We start from the raw sequence: 24,127 nt of genomic DNA on the forward strand, positions 1-24,127 counted from the left end.
CAGCCCTAGACCGAGGGGCAGTTAGTGAAGCAGCTCCAGTCACAAAGGAGAATTAGTTTTGTTGTTCCCAACCAATGCATGTACGAAGCTTAGAAGTGCAATGTAAGTGATCATTTAACAGCATTCTCTCCAGGAGGAGCTGAGCCACAATACTGGCTGTTAGACTCACCCCACTGAAACAAGGGTCTGCCTCCCATTGCAAACTGATGAAAACTAACAGCTAAGGGCCTCTTTTTGGGAGTTCTGTCCCCAGACAGTCCCTGCCTGAGCTGACAGAGGAAGAAATGCAGCTCAGTCCAGTTCCTGATCAGCCAATAAGCCCATCTCAGGGAGGGAAGAGCCTGCACCAACACAAGGAGGGTGCGGCAGGTCTATACATTGTTCACTGGCAGGAAAGTTCTAAGCACATTGCTCCCCACCTGTAAGTTATTGGGTGGTAAGACTGGCCCCAAGGCTGCAGTAGTAATAAAGGTTACACTTGCCAGACCCCAGCCACCCTTCATGTTGTGAGGCATCACACATCACGTTTAAGGCACCAGGAAACTTACAGATTTCACTTCTCATGGGAACTTTGAAATAACACTGCGCTAGAGCCGAGGCACAAGTTCTCCCTTCCCAAGCCCATCAAGGAGAAAGGGGAAGGACCCATATATGGCCAGTCAGCTCACATACATGGGACTGTCTCCCCCTGAACTAAGACCATTAGCGGAGGAGAAACAGCTCTCTGAAAGCCTTGCGTGGATTTTTATCCTTTCCCTACTACACTCTAGAAAAGGGTAACTGATGGGGCTATTCTCACACATCCCATGCACAAGTGAGAGACCAGGAAACATCTAATGAGCTAGTGTCACCCACACACCTCCTGGGTGTGGTGTTCTGTCCCATCTAGTGGCACCAAGACCACTTAGAGAGAGAGAGAGAGAGAGAGAAAATGAGTCTGCTCTACAACCTTAGGGTCTGTCTACACTGGAAACTTCAAAGCACTGCTGCAGGAAAGCTCTCACAGCAGCACTTTGAAGTATGAGTGTGGTTGTGTGCGAGCACTGGGAGAGAGCTCTACCAGCGCTCCTGGTAATCCACCTCCACGAGATTAGCTAGCGCTTTAAAGCACTCAGGGTGGTGATTTTTCACCCCCCTGAGCCAGCAAGTTAGAGCACTATAAAATGTAAGTGAAGACAAGCCTTTAGCTAACAGTTGGCTTTTAGCTCATGCGGTAGAGGCTCATGCACTAAGCTCCAGAGGTCCCAGGTTCGAACTTGCCTGCCAGCGACTGGGGTCTGTCAGCATTACACTAACATTTCCACATAGAGACCAGTTTGAGCTAGAGGTCTGGGCTGGCTTTCTTCCTTCCTTCAGGGGCCCCATGCCCACTTCCAATGTCCTTTACCCTCATATAACATATTGCACTGGGACATCTTTCTTCAATGAACCCAGGCCACTGACTATAAGTGGAAGTCTGCGGGAGAAGAAAAGGCATACAACCAGCCTTGGAGTGAGAGCCAGTACCCTGAGCTTTCACACGAAGGGTGGGGTACGGCATGTGCACAGGGAGACTCATTTAATGATTAGATCACTCTGAGCTGCTGCACAGGAACGCAGAGCTTGAAAGGCACAGCTGTATGATGGGCTCTCCATTGACCTCTGGCCCAACAAAATTATCCTGACAGGTTGTAGCTGCCCCAATTATTTCAGCAATTAGTTATAGACGACAAACTGCTAATGGTGGAGAACAGGAGAGGGGAAGAGTCCTATCTAAGAGCACTTTGTTCTGGATGCACATGCACTGGTGCGCACGCGATCGGGACGTGTCTCCAGAGTTTATACAAAATAAGAATAATAGAAGTTTAAAAACAAACACAGCTGAAGGGGAAATTCCAGCCGCCTTCAGCTCTTAGCACCTCCAAACTACTTCCTGAAACTTTAACCCAACCAGGCCCAGCTTTCTACAACAGCCTTTCCCTCATCAGCTGCTTCGGCCTCCAATCACACTGAGAAAGCAGCTCTTTGTGCGTCTGCCTGGGAGGGTGGTGCGGATCACAGGACATATACAATAACTTCAGCCAGGCCCTGCTGCCAAGGCAGTCTGCTTGCCTTCAATATCCAAGGCACTAGTGCTCTGCAGCAAATGCACGCACACACCACCCCCCTCGGCCATTTCCTCCATCAGCCTCACTCCTCCAGGTACAGCTTGTTCCCAGATCTGCAGGGATTAGGAGGAAGAGCAGCTCCTTTGAGGCCAGGGCCAGAGAAAGGAGATGAGTGCAGCACCTAAACTGCCTATTCCCCAGCATCACTTGAACACCAACTTTTAAAGTGGCAGTGCTGCAAGAAGAGGTAGAGAAGCACAGAAAGGAGCAGCTACTGCCTACGTTGTAGGTTTTATATGTTAGAACCCCCACCAATGTTCAGCTTCTGCCTTTTTCTGCAGCAGTCAACAAGACACAAGCTAGAATCCAGGCTTCTACAGAGAGTTGTTCAAGCTGGAGTTTAAAAAATAATAAGTTGAGCAACTCTGCCCTGGGCTTCCCTGCAACGCAGCAGTGACTCTCAGTCCTGACACACAACACTTCTTACCATTCGAGTCCCACACTTCTGAACAGATCACTAGTGCGCAGCAGTTACATGCTCTGGACCTACCTTTATTACCATGAATTTCATTTCACTCTGACCCCAGTGGTTCCCAGAGGAAAGAGGCTATTCACTGATGCATTAGCCAGATCAGCCCCTCCCCACTTCAAGTAAGATTTTAATTCTTTTTTTATTACTTATTCTAAAATAATTGACTAATTGGCCGAGCCCCAGTTGTGCACTCCGAGTGAATTCCAGGTTCACTCTTGCATGAAACATTTATTAAATACACCAGAGCTAGAGATTACAATAAATCAACACCAGGCAAGCCAGAGAAACCGGGTGGCGTCCTCCAGGAGTAGACTACAAGGGATGGAAACTTCCATTGTACCCAGAGAGGGGAAAGCCTGAGGTTAGTCCCAGTTATAGCCCACAATGCACTTCTGCCCTGAGTAGGAGTGTATTTGAGTCAGACCAAGTACAAATATCCATTGTGCAGGCTAAGCAATGTGCCTCAACCTTTATCTACATCTTCCACCAATGCTGTGCCTATTTTTCGAGTCTGTCACAGAGAAACCAACTCTGGAGTACTATGAAGGGAGATGAGAAGATGATTGAAGCAACCTCATGTAAGGAAGAGAAAGAAGAACCGAGGGCAGCAGCTCATAAGCTCTGCAACTGGCAGCCCATCAGATGACAGGGAGCCTGGACTATCCTATTATCTCTGAGGGTACCCTCTCTTCACATTTGTATTGCACAAAAAAAAAAAAAAAAAAAAGAGCTGAGGAAGCCCGACACAAGTACAGCCCACACAGACTTGGTGCCTCTCAAAGGACAGGAGTTCATTACTCCTCACAGCCCATTTCTAAAGGGTGGAATCTGGCAGGGCCCCCTTTTCAATTTCAATCCATCACCACGAGGCTGTATACAGAAAGGAGCTCTCACAAGCATGCACACTTTCTGGGGCCTTCTTGCCCAACCCCAGCCAGGGGCACTCTTCTCAATGAACAGCTCCAGAAGGGGGACACAACTCCCACAAAATTGTACATTCAGAATAAAAGCTCAGGTGGGGAGAGAAGAGCTTGGTTAGTGCACGCAGTAGCTTCTCACTGCACGGCATGCAGATTTTTTTCAGCTGTCACTATGGGTCTAGCTGGTCTGAAGGGAGACAAGCACAATACCATATAACCTCTATTTTAGAGATAGCGAAACTGAGGCACAGAGGCGCAGCAACTTGTCCAGAGTCACAGGGAGTCCACATTACAGCTGGGAATGAAATTGAGGGGCGGTCTCTCAGCTTCCAATCAATAGACCATGCTTGAGGCCCTACTTGAATCACGGGAGGATTGTCAAAAAATTGCAGGTGACTTGCAGACGAGGCATGGAAAAACCACGGAAGAGTCCCATAATAATGGACCTTATTATTTGCAGTAATTTGGAGAAGGGCTGAGAGCAGGAGCTCCTGCCATCAAAACTGTGGTGGAAGCCTAATTGCGGGATCCGCAATTTCCACATTATTGCAAATCAAGTAGGGTCTTAAGCATGCTGCCTCATATAGTGTGTTAGGAATGTAAAGGCAGACTGCTCTCGCAGTGGGTGCACCTATTTATTATCAGAGAGGTTTTCAAAGGGGCTATGGTTTTCCTAACCCGTAGAGGCAGTGAGCAGAGTTTTCATCCAGGAGGAGGGGAGGAAGGCAATCCCATGTCCTGGTCTTGCAGGAGGCTGCCACCCCCTGGCTGCACAGCAGGCTAGCCTTCCCTCTCCTTTGCTTTCCTTTAATCCCAAGCACTGCAGCAGACCCCTTTTGGGGGAAATGCTATGCAATACCTGGAAAGTTTCACCCACCACTCTTTGCTACCTGCTGTCAAATTTAAAACATATTTGATGCTCATCAACAGAGAAACATAACCTGCTCCCTAACATGTTTACTTTTGAGACAAAGAAAAAATTCACACACTGTCACTCACCACATTTTCCCTCTGCTTACAGCCTACAGCCCTGCGAGTGACAGCTGCCAAAAACCTGCGTAGGATGAACTGCGCATGCCCCATGGAGTGAGGCTTGAGGTAAAATTGCCATATTTCATATTACTCAGCTATCCACATTGGGGAGTGAAGCCCCAGCACACCAAAACCAAGGCAAACCTGTGGCCCAAGAGGAATGGTCCTGCTTTAAAGTTAATTCTCAATAGCAGAATGGGAGCCTGACCAGTGTGGGGGTATGAGTTACGCCAGACACCCAATAGAACATGTGTGGCAGACCAACAACAGGATACAAAGCAGGTCTAGAAAGTCCTGAACTCTCACAATACAAGGCATGATGCAGCTCAGATTGATAACATACCCCACAACTGTCCAGGACAATGAAAACGATGAGCTCCTCAACACCATATCAAACTAGGTAGAGTCAGGTGAAAAATGGACATTTGAACTGGAAGCTGGGTTTACCAGGAAGGGAAAATTGGATGGGAGAGGAGATCTAGATGCCTACGTCTGAGACAAATGGCCAACTGAAAAATGCCCATTCTGAGGAAAAAGATGGAAACCAGGGCACTGCTCTTCTCTCTCTCCAGAGAGGAGGGGAGGAACTTTCCAGCTCCTTAGAAACTGCCCTTAAGACCCAGGCTATTCAGACTAACCAGGCCATTCACTTGAGTGCAACTAGCTAAAGCCTCAACAAGACACCCATATGATGCCATTAGTTGCTGCGGGAGGCAGTCCCAAAAGGCCTCTCGGCACCTGCATCAGGGGGGTAGCCGTGTTAGTCTGTATCTACAAAAACAACAAGGAGTCTGGTGGCACCTTAAAGACTAAGGGATTTATTTGGGCATAAGCTTTCGTGGGTAAAAACCTCACTTCTTCAGATGCACCTGCAGCAGTCAAAAGTGACTCAGCCCCACCAGTGATGCTTTGCAGAAGAAATGCCAATCCTAAAAAAGCCCTTTTCCTCCCTTTGCCTGAAGAATGGTTTCTACCCAGGGCACTCGTGCCCAAGGAACTGCTTCTCACTTCATTGGAGGTGCTTCCACTAAAGCAGCCCTCCCCTCTTGGCCTACCCGAGGACAGGACCTGTCCCAATTGCCCAACCCCCATTCATCCCCCAACCAATAGCAGTATGCACTCACCTCCGCTACACTCAGGCATTCAGTCCCTGCTGGGCCCCTTCACAGCTTAGGCCAGTCTAATGAGCCCATGAAAGCCTCCGTCTTTCCCTGAGCAAACTGTCTCATCATTAGGATTCCAAAAGGTTCCAAAGTAAAGGAATTTTCCAAAGTGGCTTGGTTCTTAAGCAGAAACATGAAGCAGTGGAAAAAGCCTGTTGGAAGTCCGGCACAGCAGGAGTTTAGGGCGGAGGAGAGCACAATGTGTATAGCAGATTGAGCGATCCGACAGGGCCCATTAAGAAAAAAAATGTAATACATTAGGTCGTTTCTGTGGACTCTTTCCTAAACCTCTATTTAAACAGCTAAAGCAGAGCTGGGCAAACTATGGCCCATGGGCCACATCTGACCATCCTGCCTGGCCCTTGAGCTCCCAGTCAGGGAGGCTAGCCCCCAGCCCCTCCCCTGCTGTCCTCCCTTCCCCGCAGCCAGCTCTGAGCAACGTAGCAGCGTGCCCCTGCTGAGCAGAACGGCAGCGTGTCTAGCTCCGGCCAGGCAGCGTGGCTGCCAGACATGCTACTCTGAGCGGCATGGTAAGGGGGCCGGATGAGGGGTGGTTAGGGGCGGGGGGGTCCCCAGGAGAGTGCGGTCAGGAGATAAGGAGCGTGTGTGTGTGTGGATGGGTCAGGGGTTCTGAGCGGGGCAGTCAGGGGGCGGGAAGTGGGAGGGGGCGGATAGGGGGTGGAGGCCAGGCTGTTTGGGGAGGCTCCATACAGTTTTGCACCCCCATGTGGCCCTTGGGCCAAAACGTTTGCCCACCCCTGAGCTAGAGCCTTGACATGCACATATAACACAGACCTGAGCTGCAGTGCCTACATGTGTAGAGATGATATAGGCTATTTCTCCTGCTCATTACACATACCCATGCTAGCTCTCACTGAGCTAGCAGGAGTATAAATAGCAGTATAGCGGTAGAAGCTTGGGTAGCGGAGGCACGGCTGAGCTACAGAGTACAAACCTGCCTGATACCAGCGGCTATGTACTCTGCATGGCTCAGCTGCACCTCCACTGCCACTACCCTGGTTATCACCACTACACTGCTGTTTACTCATGCTAGCTCAATGAGAGATGAGATGGGTAGTGTACATGGACATGGGAAATCACACCTCTAGCTTACAGTATGGACACAGTCATAGACACAACATGACATGCTAAGAACGTCACTCCTTCCACTACCTGCCTGAGATGAGACAATGGCTAAATCCAGGAGCTGCAATGTAGCCACAGGGAGAGGCAGTGTTAAACCCTACCTCTGTCCAGCGAGCCATCCCTCCTTTTCCTGGGCGTACAACCCCCGTATAGGACGCAACAGAATGGCAGAGGACATTCAAAGAATTGCACGAACATTTTATTACATCTAAACTGTATCTCTTGACCAAAGACATGAGACAAAGGTTTTTTTAAACTCATCCATGATTTTCCTTGCAGCCCATAACAAATATAAATCCAGCCCTGCACAGAAGAGATCAGATGGATGCTGCAAACACAGCTTCATGTGGGCCAGAAAATGGAGACAGAGACTCATGTGGAAAGAGCTTCCTCTTCATATTGCCCGGCACTGAGGTGATGGACTGCAGACCCCACTGATATATGCTGCAAGAGGGAAAAACAAGTACCCCAATAATGTGCATCTTGGACCATGGGGAATGGCAAAAAGATATGCCGGACTGTCCCCACCCCCTGTTGCATGGACACAAGACCACTATGAGCTTTTGAATTCTTCACCTGGTGCTAAGCAAGAACGTGTGTGTGTGTATATTATATATATGGGGGGGGGGAGGGAGGGAGGGGCGTGACAAGACACCAAATAAATCTGGCAGCATGTGTTGAGCAGCTGAACGCTCCTAGGTCTGAATGAGGGAGGGTACAGTCCTGGCCATTCAGAACCAGACAAATGAGCACTCAGCAAACACATGAAATTTAAAGACCATGGGCAAGGCAAGTGGGAAAGCGGCTGGTAATAAGATTTGCAGACACCTGGAGGGGTACAGCTTGTCTTACAGCCCAGGAATTCAAAACAGAGGTAAGCTCTAATAACCCTGGGATCCAAGAGGAGTGAGTAATCCAGCACCCCCGACACTAAGACGCTGCATGAAAAGCAAAGTCACAGGCCACTAATCACCACAGACCTGGGATAGGCTCTGAAAACCCTGCAGAAGAACAAACACGCTAGTAGGAGCAGAGCTACCAGGAGGCTGGACCTTTGCTCCCGAAGCAGCTTCACGCTGCTTGCTGGAAGCTGGATTTGTATGGTTTATATAACACCCCAAGTGAGCATGGTGCTTTAAAGACCTCTGTAGTGACAAGTCTGTACTCTGAACAGTTTGCAATCTGCAGTCAGTGTAGCACAGAAAGGATGAGGCAGCACAAGGCTAAAACAGCAGGAGATCAGAAAAGAAGCTCTTTGCTATGAGTGGACACATTTTATCAGGATATTTTTATCTTCAGCTTTGGGGACAATATGGTCTGTAGATTGGACTAGATCTCATTGTACATCAGAAAGCATCATCCATGGCTCCTTTCATGGTCAGCACCCAAGAAGCCAGCTCCAATGCTTCCCCAAACCCACAAACACAAGGAGGCATCTGATGGGCAATCAGACACAGAAGCACATTCGTCTCTTCAGTTTGCTGTAGGTCACGAAGTAGTGTAAAATTTGAAAAAAATCTTTCTATATTTATGTTGCATTTTACACTTGCAAGATGGATTCTTCCCCGAAGATGGTAAAGTCTCACTAACCCCTTCCCTTCTCCCACACCTGCAACAGAAAATAAACCTGCCTTGAGCCAATTCTAAGCTGTGTCCCTCTCCATTCAGATCCTTTTTAATTTACATAATCATCTAAAAATCAGGCGGCACTTACTGTCGGCACCCCTGGGTCTTTGCTCAGAGATGGCCTTGGAGCAGCTGCCTTTGTTAGATTCCCTGGCACTGCAGCTTCAGCCAGACTCTGCAGTGGACTGCTGGCCTCCAGGGAGGGTGTTCAGTTATGGGGTGGGGGCCACGTTCTGGCAGCAATAGTTCTATCTGCAGGTCTCCTGGCTCCTGCTGACTCTGCTTTTGTACTCTGAAGTTCTCGGCTGTACATCTGAAGAAGAAACTAACAGTTGTGAACAACAGAGCGAGAGAAAGAGAGAAAGAAAGCAACACAAATCCCCAGGATAATGAGCCCAGAGGAGCGAGATGGTGGGCTCTATCTGAGAAGGGAGCCTTGCTTTTATTGGAGAGGCCTAAAAGGGCTATAAATCCTCAGATTCAAAGGCTAACTCAAGCTCTTTCAAGTCTGAGGAAGGCCTGGGATGTGTCAGCCGGTGAGGACTAACCACACTGCGTCCCCTGCTGAAGTGGCCTCTTCAGTAAAGCTGTTCTGCAGCTTGGGATATTACACTCAGATCCTTTCCATATGCTGCCCTTGCGGCTGCAGACAGGGTACCTCCTTAATCCCTCCCCTGGCTTCCAGGGGAATTTCTCCCTGCACAACACAAACCATCTCACACTCTCCTCTAAAAGAGAGGCCCACTATCCCATAATCCTGAAAATGCCAAAAGATGCCTAACAATAGCCCAAGGGTCCCCCTTTGCAAAACTCCAGCCATCATACCGCTTTTTAAAGGGGAAGAGTCACCATTCCACAAATCCCATATTCACAAACACTGCATCTAAAATTGCTCCTTAACTCCAGGTGGGGAATGGACTTACACTAACGCTTTGTGGGAAAACAGCAGGTCTCCCCTTTGTGTTCAGTTGGGTTACTACAAGAAAGCTAAACAAAGGAATTGCATCCAACCCTTACAGCAACTGTATTTACAGGCAGACATCCTTCAGTGCAGTTCTCTCAAGCCAAATCGGGCACTCGTTTGTCTCATTGCTGCTGTAACGAGGAGCTGAATGTCTTCGCTTAATAGTCTCACACACAATACCGTACATGCAAACACACTTTAGAAACCCATTAAAATACAGAAATCAGTAGCAAAAAGGAATGAAACGTAAAGTCTTGCACTCACATTTAACGTGACCAACCACAAATAGACTTCTCAGCTTTAATGAAGAATAAAATATGCAAATATTCAGTGATCAATACTAATGGCATAAGTGTATTTATAGCTGATAAGCGGCAAAGACATTTTGCTTTTTCTGAAGTATCGAACCAGAAGCTGTTGCATAATAAAATTTAAAAAAAAAAAAAAAAAAATCAAGCAGTGCAGATCATATTCCCCAAGGTTCAGCTCAAGCTGCAAAGAAGGGAACTTCAGTCACTACAAAAAAAGAAGTAAAGCCCTTTACAGCAGGAAAAATGCATTCACTTGCTCTAGGTAGCGAAGGAATGTGTCAGGCTCATTTCTGTCTCTCCCATTCCTTTCCCCAGCTACCTGTGAGTTAGGAGCTCAGCCACCAGGGGGTGACACCTGGTCTGCTCTTGAAGAATGTATTCCCCAAACTCACTACCAATGATATTCTCCGGGGATAGAGATGACTAACTTGTATAGCACCTTTCATGCAAATCCTGTCCCCCCTTCCTTACAATGGTTAAGTATTAAAGGCAGAATCCCACTCCAATCTGGGGTGAGAGTGAGAGGGTTAATATGGAGGGTGGGGGGAATCTTACCATGTCCAGACCGGATACCAGTTGTTAGAAAAGATGTGTATGCTGCATATTTAGTGTACCAACTAAGGTTTGAGCCTCTTCCCCTCCCCCCCACCTCCACCACAGAAGAGCCACTGAACCATTACAAGCAACACACAGGCTTAAGAATCTACCCAGTCTGATTTTCACAGTACACAAAATATCTTGCCTCAATAATTATTCAACTTCCTCAGCCAAGGGAGGAGAGCCCACACCCAAGCTCCCAAAACATAAAACTCTTCCAGTAACTAGATCCTTGAATAAGCTGAGAAAAGAGTTTGTTCCCCAGTACTAGAATAGCAACCACCAAGCCATAGTCAGTGGGAATCCCAGCTGCAGATCATGTGACAGAATGACACATTTTAAATAATCTTGTGTTACTAGTTTTCACAACTTGGTGCAAATCTGCTTTTTCCATAATATGGAAGAGAAAATAAAACTGAAGAGTTTGCGGTTAGAGCAGCTCAGGCTCCTGAAATTCCCTCAGGATGTTTGTTTACACTGACATTTTGCAAGCCACCAGCTAGCCCATAAAGCTGCATCTCAGCTCTGAGATTTCAGGAAAAATAAAAAGGGCTTGGAAAAAACAATTCTGGAGCAGGTGCTCCAACACCCTTTCAAACTGCTACACCACATGCTAACATTTTATAAAGGGTTTTGTGAGTAGCAGTCACTCTGACATGATAGCATCACAAATCTAGTTCATGCTTTATCATGTCAATATCTTGTATGCTAATAAGTTGCTTGTTAAGTAGTCAGGCATGCCACACAGCTACAATGCTGGAAGAAGCCTCCTGGAATTGTGGTTGATTAGTTTCCAGTTATTCCTTTGTCCTGTTTCATTTAAACCAGGAAGACAAATATGCAAGCTTTGCCCATCCCTATCTTTTACTGCAGAAGGGGAACAAGCCGTCAATTCAGTAGTCAGGGACACTGTACACAGAGCAGATGCAGATTTGCTATTCTGAAGGTATTGAAGACAGGCTAGCAAGCAAATTAAAAAAGAAATCCAGTTCATTACAAATTTCACTTGAAAACAGGTTTATCTTATCAGTATTGGGCTGTACGTATTTGCCTTTATGTAGCTCCCTATCCTGACAGTCTATGCAGTGATTTGTTCACCCATAGACTGGTATTTCCTCAACATGGCACAACCTGGCTACTACCCAAAGCAAGCACCACAGACAAAAGCTGACAAAACTGCTGTGGGAAGAGAAGAGAGGAGACAGAGCACCTGTGAAGGGCAGGCTGCAGTCAGGAAAGGTTATTCCAAGCAGAACAGACAAGCCAGGGTTAAAAATAGCTAGCATTTTTTAAGTGCAGCTGCTCAGCTCCAGGGCCCTGGCGGCCTTGCCACGCTGACACCTGAATAATTCTATATCCAGCTCTGGGGAGTGAATGGAGAGAGCTCTGAGAACAAGTCATCGCTAACCAAAGCAAAGCCCTACCTGCCACCACCATCATAACTCTTGAGCCTTGCTTACAGCAGCATTTTTGTTTAATAGCCATGTGACTCGGACACTGCCCAGGCACTCAGAAAATCAGAGTCATGGTCTCAACTCTGTCACAAATGTCCAGGGGGCCCTGGACAAATCATTTAATCTGTGTCTCAGTTCCCCATCCCTAAAAAGAGGGAAACTTCCTTTTTCTCATCTTTTGTCTTGTTTTAGACCACACACTCTTCAGGACAGAGAAAGGGTATGTCTTCACTACCAATGTTGAAGCGCTGCCACGGCAGCACTTTAATGTGGCTGTGTAGTCGTGGCTCCAGCGCTGGGAGAGCCAGCTCTCTCCCAGCGCTGTAATAAAACCACCTCCGTGAGGGGAGTAGCTCCCAGTGCTGGTGCTCTGTCTACACTGCCAGGTTACAGTGCTGAAACTTCCATCATTTCCCTCCCCTGAGCGAGAAATTTTCAGCGCTGTAAAGTGGCAGTGCAGATAAGGCCAAAGTCACTGCCTATGTGTTTGAACAGCATCTACCACGAAGGAGCCCGATCTTGCTTGGGGCTCCTAGATCTGCTATGATGCAAAAAGGTAAATCTTGCCACTGTTGCCACCAATGGAGCAACACAGGGGCAGGGCCAGTCGGCATAGACAGGACAGATGTTCAGCGCCAACTTGTCTAGCCCCACTGGGATCAGGTTGAGATAAAAACATCTAAACCCTGTCTGCAACTCTGACCAGCACTTCTACTGATGGATAGGGTGACCAGATGTCCCGATTTTATAGGGACTGTCCCGATATTTGGGGCTTTTTCTTATATAGGCTCCTATTACCCCCCACTCTCTGTCCCGATTTTTCACACTTGCTATCTGGTCAGCCTACTGATGGTGCTCCATTGGTGCTAGTGCAATAGCAGGCAATCTTAGAAACCGCTCATGTATGCACAGCCTTTAAGGTTGTCCAGTAAGTAGCAGATTGTGCCCTCTATGCGAGGCTGTGGACTTCTGAGTCTCAACTGTAATGACCAACACAGACAGCTAGTGATGAGGGACCATTAATGTGGACAGTCCCCTGAAGGATTAGTGTGGGAAACTATCACCCTTGTGAAGCTGCCTTGCGATCAAAGAGGCTCAGCTTCCAAAACTCAGTCCCTGATACTCTAGGTCACAGAAGGCGTCTTTTTGGTTTGTTTGTTTGTTTGTTTGTGTCTCTAAAAAACATTCTTACTCCATGGAGTTAATTCAGAATAGTTAATCTAGAATAACTGCCTACGTAGACAAGACCTAAAAGAAATTAATGAAAGGGGAAAACAGACCAAAAAACCCAAAAGGAGCCAACCTTCTAGAGGAAATAAGACAAATATAATAAAAGCACCACCAAATTACTGCATCCTTGCCCAGATGTGACATGATGGCTACTCCTTCCAGTTTCCTCCTATACAAGGAATCATTAATTAGACACAGAGCGGATTTCAGCTTTGTTTCTCCACACCCTGCTTCAGCTGCCAGACTCCAAATAGCATGTGCTACTGATCTGTACAAGACGTTTCTCCACTAGGACTTCTGCCCTTCTCAAGCAGATTTGCTTCCAAGCACCAAGGCTTCTTTGACTCTAACACTTTGTAGAATGGCTACTCTGCTAGATATTAGCAGGTCTGAAACCTTTCAAGGAGGCACTGGGACAATACTACCCATCTGAGACACAAAAATCCTATAGAAGATTAGTGCCGTCTCCAATACATATCAAAGACTTTTAGAGAACTTTCTAAACTCCACTCAATATTAATCCCATAAAGGGGCAAAAAGCTTTAATTAGACAGTTTGAAATATTAGCCTTGGTCTTTATAACTAACACAATGAGGATATGGGAAAAGGCCTACACGATGCATGCTAGTATCCACACTCTGTTCCATGAATACACTACCTGCATCTGCTGTACTATGCCTGTTTTGGACAAGACTCATCTTCTGTTTGCTAAACCACTATATAAAGTGCCATGTATATCTGAAATGCTGTATTTAAAAAAATATAAAGGGTAGAGAATATACTGAAGTCACTAATTCCTTCAGATCAAATATGAAATGGGACCCTCTCATCTGAAATGCTGAAAGAACAAAGAAAAAAACTCTCCCAAAGAAACAAAAGCTTTGATTCTGTCATAATTCCAGACAGTGTTTTAAGGTACTTTAGCAGCTGTTTAGCTACATGAAACTACAGCTCCTTTCACAATCAGTCACCCCATCACAGCTCTTTTTTAAGGAAGCAATTAAATCTGTTTTATAGAATCCAGTGGTATTTACGCAGCTACTGCAACAGTCGCTGCTTCAAATTCAGTTACCCCCCTCTTTTTTTTTTTAATTTTCTTAAGTCAACAGAAGAGTCATTCCCTAAAGACACTCCGTGAGCGCTGGCAAAGGCACGGAGAAGGGAAACAGGACTTAGAGGGAAATAGCTTTCTTTCTTTCTCCAAAGTTGAAAGTTACATTTATTCATCTCTCCCCTGAATAACGCCAAGACATGCCACACTTGCCATATCCTCACTGAAATGGAGAGACAGGCAAAGTGTAAAAAAAATCCCCTCCATCATGCATGAACACAAATTTATGTAGATTTGCTACAAAGTAGTTAGTAGACTGCTGCACCCCTATATGTAATCACAACACACAATGTTCTGCATACACTTTAAATTGAAGCTAGCCAACCTGGAAAATGCACTTTCAACAACCCTGCACAAAACTGAACTAGCATTATGCTCATAATCATGAGGCCAAGCTTACATCTGAACTATTCGAACCAAAGCATGCAATGCTCTGAAGCCCCTTTTCCACCCTTGTCTTCCTGGCACATTTGAGAACAGTTCTTTCATTCCAGCAGGAAACATGAACCAGGATTCAGGCTGCCCAGCCCCAGTTAATCCAAACCAGTCTTTGGAGATTAAGAAAACCCCTTCAGATGTACCAGTTAAAGGTACATGCATGCTATAAGATCAGTTACCCTGCCATCTGGATATCCCACACTCAGATTAGCAAGGAACCACAGCAGATAACACCCAACTACTACCAGCAGAATCACTCTTATTCAAAAGGTTCTACAATAAAAATACATTTGTAATTAAAAATAAGCAGCATGTATTCAATATTGCTCAACTCCTTATACTGTGAAGCGCCTCATGCACCCCCAGTACGATAATTAAATTACATCTGCTCCTACAAGTGTTAGCCCACTGATGCAGAGCTCCAGGCCAACTACTCCCATCAAGAACAGCTTTCCCACAAGTACTCTGTCCCTCATAAAAGACATTAAAAAAAAGCAGAGAGACACCAGTCTTCAAACCCAATGCTTACAAAATTAAATAGGACACTGTGATGTCATTAAAGACAGAATAAAAATACCACAAAGGATAAGACCTTTTTGTTCTTGGCAAACTTTTTTTAATTTTTTTTTTTAAGACAGTAATTTTTTTGCTACAGAAAGCTAATAAGTGAGCAAGTCTAGGAATAAAATTTCCGGAGGGGGGGGGGGGGAAGGAGAAGGAGGGCGGGAGAAAAGTATAGTAGGTTATAATCAATTCTTAAAAGCTACATGGATGATGTGTCCCATTTCCCTCTCCTCCCTATTAAAATGCTTTCTGGAAAGCCAAATTCCAGCCTGAAATGAATTTTCCAAACCATATTTTATTAGGAATGTTTCCTTTCAGCGTTCAGCACAGAAGCCTACCAGGGTCAATATTTCTCCAAGATTACACTCATGGGATTTAAGATTTAGTCAGAATTTCTGCGTAACTCCAAGTTGTCTAACAATAGTACACCCCAACCAGCGATCAAAAACACTATCTATTAAATAGCACACAGTCTGATTAAATCATTGAAACCACACTTCAATTTTTGTCCCCCTGTAAACTCAGAAAGCAGTTTTCAAAGAGCCCCCTTCAGAGATGATGGGATAAAATTAGAACCACATTGGTTCATAGAGCCCCCCGTAGAACAATTCTGCTCATTTCCAATGCAAATCTCACTTAAAGGGGCCCTAATCCTGTCAAAATTTGTCCTAAATGTTTGTTGAGCACACATTAAAAGCTTAAGCCCACCAAAATTATCATATTTTTCAGATACACATCCTTATCCTGCATTTTTCACGATACAAGATACAGTAATATCTGATATGCAAAGGCCAAAAATGAAACTGACTAAAAACAAAAGGGAAATGTTTCTGCATTTCTCATTCAACACCAACGAAGTAAAATATTTGACAAAGTGGAAAGTAAATGAAAGATTTAAAAGGCTAGGGCATTTTGTATCATCTATAAGGAAGTTGCCCTTTTACATCCAATATTTAACCCGATGGTGTCCACTTAATCCAAAGGGTAACCACAGCTACTTCTCTCACCCCACGGAAGAGTCACAAAACAAAATTATAAATTCATCCTTTATATGAATAGTAGTGGGATGCAGGTAGAAAAGGGCATAAAAATACTGACATATTTTAAAGTGACACTATCAAGTCCTGCCAGTCTAAATTGTAATGCTTTTTTCCTTGCATCTCTTAGAAAATTCCACATGATATTTTTAAAGGCTTTCACGCTTTCTTCTAAAAACAAGTATTAATTCTAAGCACTTGTAATGGCATTTGGATAGAGAACTGATAAGGAATCACTGGAGTTCTAAGTTTCCAAGAAGCATAAGAGAAAACATTTTTTGTGTTTCAAAAATCCTAGTGAGTGGTCTTTAAATGCATCAGCACAGAGGAAATAATTCTAATGTAACAAAAAGCAAATTGTTCATTTTTATTAGGTTGGGGGGCAATGTGTGATGGGGGCTTTGTAGGTTTCACCCCACTTTTTAAATTTGCTTATTCAATTGCATTTGCTAGCGAGAGCAATACATAGTGAAAAGGGGGACATGTCTAATTGAGCAGAACTTGCAAAAACCAAAAACACTAATGCAAGATAAAAAAAGTGTAGCGTGTTCTATTTGGTAACCAGTCGTCTCCAATGAGACCTGAACCACAGAAGAAAGCAACACAGAGGGGGGTTCCACAGATTTAGTTGTGGCAACCCTTGAAAAACTGGAGTCCAGAAATTAAGAATTTGATTTTCACTCGTGTATTAAAACACAAGAGCAAGGGAGAATATTCCACAAGGGTCCAAGCCCTAGATAGAATTTGATAGACTTCACTGGTATCCACAGCCGCCTTCTATACAGAAAACTTACACAGATATGGATCTGCTCTATCTAGTATCCTTGCAAAACAGAGAAGAAATGCTGTGAGAACAAGTACCCCGAAAAGTTCAACCTATCCATAACTAGAAGACAGAAAACCAAAAACTTAATATTTTCTGTGTGGAAACTCTATCATCATGCAGACATTCCATATTCATTTCAGCCTTTCACCACCACTGAATAACCAGCCAATCTTTAATTCCTATCTAGTTGGCGCTACTTCAGCAGGTTAATTTGTAGAGGGAAAGAAAGAAAGAATGATTTTGAACATTACTCCCTATTCACCCTGGTAAACCCCAGTACACGCCTGGCAATGGAGCTGTGCCTTTGTTCTCACCCAAGTCCTACACTCTATTCTGGCTATTCAAAAGAGAAATTCTGCTGACACCAGAGGCCTGCTGGCAGAAAAGTAAAGAGAAACAGAAATATGAATATATCAGAGAAATAGGTTCTACATAAGCAAGTGTTCCTACAAACTTTACCTTCTGAAATCCATACTATGGGAAGTACTGCAACAACTTTGAGTATAAGGGCAACCAGTTTTCCTGTGACAGCTAGGCACTCTGAAAATTCATTGGCATATGCTTTGTTTTGGGTGGGGCATTAAAGAAATATACTCCAAACACGCAGAATAATTATAAAAGATTCCTCCCAACCTTGCAGGCATTAACAATTTAACACTAAAAACAATTTAATTAGTCAGGTTTGTCTACTCAAAGTGTAGATTTTACATTACCCAGATATGGAAAAGTACCAGAAATGCAACTCAAAGGTATCAGCTAACTCATAAAAAGAAGACTCATCACATAATGAAGGAGGGTGTCTTCTCTTTGCTTCCTAGCACAAATTAGAATGGCAAACACTCTGCACTAAGGAAATGGCTTCTCACATCGGTCCCATGTCAGGTACATCCACCTATGTCTTCTCAAAAGCTAATGCAATCAGTTAAAAATTATTTCTAGTGCCACTCCTCCCCCCTCCCCACCATCTTTTAAATAAGCTGAGGTGGTCTCTGGAACCAATTTACTTTTTTTATCCCCCTCAAAGCCAGCATGATAGATTTACAAACGCAGATGGTCACTTCTTGGGGACGGGGGCTCCTCCTGAGTTCCAGGCCCATTAAGGTATCTTCGGGGGGGGGGGGGGAGAGAGAGCATCTAATAGATGCTATCATTTATTGGGATTTTATTGGCCAGAAAAAGTCTCTCTCCTAGTCTTTCTAACTCCTCTGAATCATAATGGGAGCATTTACATCCACATTCGCATGCTGATAGCAAGATAAATTGCTGTTTAAGTGTTAGTGTCCAGCTGTACAGGATGACCAAACTGTTTCAAATTATTTCGTTTTCCCCTTTCCTCCCTCTCCCAGAAAAGCCATAAACTCATTTGATTGTTAAGAGATTTGGAGAGAAAGTTATCAAGATAAAGGCTTTTTTAAAAAAATTGAGACGAGATGGGGATAATATAAACACTCTGATTTACAAGATAAAGTTCAGCAAGACTGCTACCAAAAACATCCTGATGTAATCGGTCCCAAAACACCTACATGTTATTAGTACCCTAGTTGGGTTCTTAAACATCTTTTAAAAGCTTTTAGTTACTTTCTAATCCAACAAACATGTTGGAAAAGTAACTTTCATCATCAATATTTTTAAGTTAAGACCACAGTTGTTTGGGGATTCTACCGAATTTATTCTATGTGAAGTTGTAATGCCACGTTAGAATAAGGACTTGAGGGAAAAAGGAGTGAATGCTGGAATCCCATCAGATATATAAAGTAGGACTTGAAGGAAGTGCTTAAATCTTCCCCTGTCACCCTACCCTGAAGATAAGAGTTGTTTAAATTCTGGTTGTTTCAAAAGCTTTGCTGGTAACAAAATCAGTACTATTAGATTTCAGAAACCGGGAATGTAGAAGCAAAGATTTACTTCTCTGTTCATGTTTTAATGCAAGAAAGATTCCTTCCTCTCAGAAATCTTCAAAAAATATCTACTTTTTTAACAAGCCATACCAGCCTTTCCACATCAAAGTACACCAGTACTGAACTGTTAAGACAAAACTATTAATCTTTAATTTTCAGGCAACTCATGCCTAACAGCCTCTGGGTGCCTTAAATATAAATGAAAAACAATTTACAAAGAGGCAACAGTTCCATAAGGTTCAGAACAACCAACGTTTCCAAACAAAGACATTTACAGAAACAGATAGAAAAGTGCCTACCACTTTACACCAGGTAAAACAAATAGGCAACAACAAATTTGCCAGGAACAAAGGAAGACCAGATTTTGACTCAGAAAATAGTACTTCCAAGCCATTTTAGAATCAAGGACAATTTGAAGATCTGCTCCAAAGAAGCAGGCAGATGAGCATATCTAGTATTTTATTAAAGTATATACAAAGAGTAAAATTTCTACAACTAGGTGTAATGTGTTTACCATTTATACTAGGTGCAAGCCAGAGGCATTATTAAATAAAGGCTGGCACCGAAGTTTACAATCTTCTCTTGTAGAGCCAATTGATATCTCTGGATGCTGGCTCCTGTAGTCAATGGGAATGTAAATTGCAGGCAGAGTGGTCTCCCTGGCTCCAGCTTGCAGAGTTCAGGTAAATGATAGAAACCAGGGCTAGTTTTTAAATATTTGCCCATTAGTCAAAATTTATTAAAAAATCCTTTACAGACTAGCACAGTAGGGGAGGAAGAAAAAAAATGGAGAGTGGGCCTAGAGTCAATCTGAACCTAGCACAAGGGAAAGGCAATCTGTGCAGTTCTAAAGCCATGGGTAAAAAGCATAGATTACTTTTAGATGATCTAATAAAGATATCAACAGAAATCCTGTTTGCAATAAAACTGAAGTCTTGTTAAGACTGCAAATAACTTGAAACATTCCTAGATCTCATCTGTATCTGCAAAAGCAGCCAGAAAGTTGTAAGTTCACACATTTAAAAAAAGACAAAAGTTCTCACCCAATTTTTTGTGCAAAGGGAACATCGTTTTGGCATAAAACTGACAGAGATGTGATGAGGTTTTGATATATTAACCTCCAGTTCTTTTGCCTCTAGCGCAAGTTTGCACAAAGTATGTGAATTGAAAGCCATCTGCTGGCAATTCCAGACCAATATCTACAGCTTAAGTAGTAAGATTCTCGGTAACCTATTTTTAACAAGCAGAAAAAAAAAACCCACCAACCCAATATCCAAATATAGCTATTACATTTTACAAGTAACTGGCACAAGAGGGGCACTAAAATTTGGAATCCCAATTCAACTTGAAATCCCTCGTGGGCCATTAAAATTTGATTTTGTCCGTTCTATTAAGAAATATTCTAATGCACTTAAAGGTTCAAAGATCTGGAGAAAAGTCTGCATGACAATTAAAAAGAAATTTAACCCACCGCCAACAACGATTTTCCCTGAGAAAACGGGGGGGGGAGGGGGGAGAGAGAGAGAATCTTGTAAAAGTGTGGTCACAAGATTGCAAAACGAAGGAACAATTTGGGCAATGTTTTAAATGCAGCCAGGGAATCCCTATGAAAGAAAAAAGGCGCTCTCACCTCCCACAAAAAATATTTGAACAAAAGCAATTAAGTGAGACACAAGATTTAAAAATACAATATTTCTACACCACTTTAATTGGGCACATTCAAAAACTGGAATATTCTCCTGTAGAAAAGTAATGTCTAGAGCTTGGGACTGAACACAGACTGGCCTAAAAGAAACAGATGGGACTCTAATGTTGTACTTCTTGAACCATTCAAGGAGGCAGGGGGGGATGTTCTTCTCCCACTATATTAACTGTCCCACCAGCATGAACTGAAAAATCAAATTAGATAAATAAGAAAATCTTCTTTTACTGATACATTTTACTTGCTCATTTCATATTGCCATTGTCCCTAAATAAGGGACCTATGGTATTGCTCTAAGAGGCAAGAGCATATCAGTAGTCTTTCCACCCTTCTTCTTTGAGGGCATAGTCAGGGGGCATCTCCCCCAGGTTACAATTGATTAGAAAAGTAAATGTATTATTAGGACGGTAAGATTAAGTGAATATATTTAGCTTTATCAAGTCAGATAGCCTAATAGAGGGGGTAAGGGAGAATCAAAGTAAAAATATACGTGGTTAATTTCATCTAAGAGAGAGAGAGAAAATGCTTCATCAGTGATCACTTCGGGCTCTCGCCTCGCCCTATAAATCATTTATGTCCATCTGCGTGTGTGTGTTACCTATGGAGTCCCCAGTGGGATGCCTTGCCAGTTTCCTAAATGGGTTTCTGTGGAAGAGATGAAACCCTAGATTATCCAGAGCTAAAAAAGCTAATAAAATATTCATTTTAGTCTATTTAAAAACCTGGTGCATGTCATCTTCCCCCCTCTCTAAACGCTGGATCTAGGCAGAACTGTGTATTTGGGGGAAAGAAGAAATCAGACACAATGGGGCCGGCCCTTTAGGCACGATCAGCCATGGTGAGGCAAAGTCCGCGGGAGCAACGCTGAACTCAGAACCACGTTACAGCCCAACGGGCCCGATTTAAGCACCGGGACCACGTTAAACTTCTGTAATTTCTCTCTCTTCTCAAGAGCTGCCCCAGCAGATGCAGCGGAGACTCCAGACGCGTTCGCCGGGCACTTCAAAGGGACGGGGAAGGAAGAGAGGCTGCACAGCAACCCCCAGGAACATGACAGCTTGATCTGCCACCCCGAGCAGCCGAGCCCAGCTCGATCCGCGCCCAACGCCCGGGGCAGTGCACCAGGGCAGGAGCGGGCACCGCACACTCTGGGCGAGCTTAGCCGGCTCAGAATGGCCCTGGACTGCCGTGAGTTGCCAAGGGATTGCCTCGTCCTGGACCCCAGCTCCTGCGCCACGCAGGGGCGCCCAGACCACGCTGCCATGCCCCCGCCCCAGAGAACCGGCCCCCGCTAAAATGAAAGGGGAGACGCCCGCGGCGGAGATGGGGGACCCGAGGGTACGACACGTACTTGGGGTTGGTCGAGCTCCAGGACACCGGCTCCAGGTTCTTGGCCAGCGGCGCCGCGAGCCGGCACATGGCAAGCAGGACGCCCAGGAGCCACTTGCAGAGTCTGGGGCGCCCCTCCAGCAGGGCCATCTTCCCCCTCGCCCGGGGGCGCCGGGGCCGGGGAGCCGCTAATCCTCCCGGTGCTGTAAATCCCGCCGGCCGCTGCCCTGGTTCTCAGCCGGTTTCACGCTCCCATCCCCTGTGGCTGGAGTCCCCCGGCAGCAGGGCTCACTCCGCCCGCATCCAGGACCCCCCCGCAGCTGCTACGGCTCCCCCAGACGGGCACTGCTGCACGGGCTGGTCCCGCGGAGAAATCCGCCCCTCTCCCCCACGCGCTAGTCCCTCCGAGCCGGGGCTCCCCGCGCCTCGCCCCGGATTAGCTCCTTGGGGCCCCGTCGGCTGGAGTCCAGCTCTCCGCGGGTCTCCCGGCTCCGCTCTCCGGTCCCGCCGGGCTCAGCGCGCCCATACACTCCCGGCTCCACACTGTAACTCCACGGGCTCAGCCCGTCCCGTCTCGTCCCGGCGGCTTAGCGCTTCCCCTCCAGCTGCCCAACTTGCACAGCGCCACCGCCCGCCCTGCCACGCTCTGTACTCCCCAGCGCAGGCACCAGCAAGGCCAGCCCCACCTCGCCGACCAATAGCGAAGCGGGATAGTGGGGCCTTCGCCTCTCACTCCGCCTCTCAGGCTGAGAGGGGCGGGGCAGCCCGGCCTCTTAAAGGGAGGTGCAGCTGCAGCGGCGCGTGGGTTTGCTAGTCTGAGGCATTAGAATGGCTGCTCCATAGAGCGAGTGTGTGAAGTGACCGATGGTGTGTGTGTACACACGGCTGCTGGGGTTGATGCATGTGAGGGAAGAGGGTAGAGTGCGGCTGTAGTGAAGTAGGCAGGGTTGTGAGGAATGCACTGGGTTACATGGGGGGGATGAAGGGGGTGGGGGGTAAATCAGCTGCTCTGGGGAGCTGTTTCCTTTGCAGCGTTGGGATCCCTGTGCAGGGCTCTGCTAGGGCCCTTCTCCTATGCCGAGACTCTCCCTGCTCTAGAGACTGGTTGAGCCAAGCACCCTGGCAATAATTGGGGGTAGGCAGCTGTTGCGCTTCACGAGGAATTCTGGTTCCAGCTCCTGGCTCGGGCGCTCCCCCTTACAATACGAAGTGTGTGGGGACAACATGGGTCTGGAAAGGAGAAGCCGCCCCGGGTACAGAGGCGGGGGGGGGCACCCAGATAACGTAAAGCTCTGGCCCGAAATGCTCGCACCCCCCGCAGTTCTGAGGAGGCAGGGGAAGAGGGCTCACTTCACTTTCATGAATTGCAAAAGACTCTCCCTGTTTGGTTAAAGGAGAGGAGCGGAGTGAGAGTGGGGCTCGGGGGGCGAGCCCTGTTTGCAGAAGGAAATGTCCCCCTCTCCTTATCTGATTTACAAGCCGCTCTGTCTCTGAGCCACTCGATAAGGATCTGCAGCGCGCTTCAGAGGCGTTGTAAGTAGTACTGCTCTTCGTAGAGCCGGATGGAAGAAACTGCAGAGGGGTTCGCTCGCCCCTTCTTTACTCAGCAGCTCTCACGCTTCTATAACATCCAGCCGTTTCTTTCACGGGGCCGGCAGAGTGGGGTTATTCTTTCAATTCTCCCTCCTCCCCTCACTACACACTGGGAATAATTCAGTGACTTTTCTGCATCTTCTCTACTAGTATAAAATTAAATACAGCATTTTATCCACAGGGTCTCAAACGTTAAACTCTTCCCCCCCCCCTCCGCTTAATCACGTGTAGTAGACGTTTTCCCATAAAACACGATCACCCTGTTCAACACAAATGAAATAAATCCAAAACCAGTTCTAGAACCCCGCAAATTGTTCAGCTGTTTCCCTACGCAACATCTTTCTTACTTTCCATAACATTAACGTGTCCAAGATAATCTGCTTTTAAAAGGGAAAAAAAGTCAGTGTGTGCGCGCATTATTTCATTGGGATTATAATTATAAAACCCCGATTAAAATTAATCTGCTAGAGTGCTAACTGGGGTGGATTACCTGCTATATATCTAATGACTTCTGGGTTTGCCTAAGCCTCGGTCACTCTTGTTTTGCCAGTCAGTTTATTGTTGTTT

At 45.7% G+C, this 24,127-nt stretch overlaps 1 protein-coding gene across 1 annotated transcript in view; it reads right to left on the bottom strand.

The window, feature by feature from the left end:
- The window catches only part of EFNB1 (ephrin B1), a 128,812-nt gene extending 106,205 nt beyond the window's left edge, over positions 1–22,607 (bottom strand). The window contains exon 1 of the mRNA XM_034780620.1: positions 21,990–22,607. Coding sequence (XP_034636511.1) covers positions 21,990–22,117 — 128 coding nt within the window. The 5' untranslated portion in view covers positions 22,118–22,607. The remainder of the gene's footprint in view (positions 1–21,989) is intronic.
- Between the last annotated feature and the right edge of the window lie 1,520 nt (positions 22,608–24,127).

This window comes from Trachemys scripta, chromosome 9 (genome assembly GCF_013100865.1).
Source record: "Trachemys scripta elegans isolate TJP31775 chromosome 9, CAS_Tse_1.0, whole genome shotgun sequence".
Taxonomy (NCBI): domain Eukaryota; kingdom Metazoa; phylum Chordata; order Testudines; family Emydidae; genus Trachemys; species Trachemys scripta.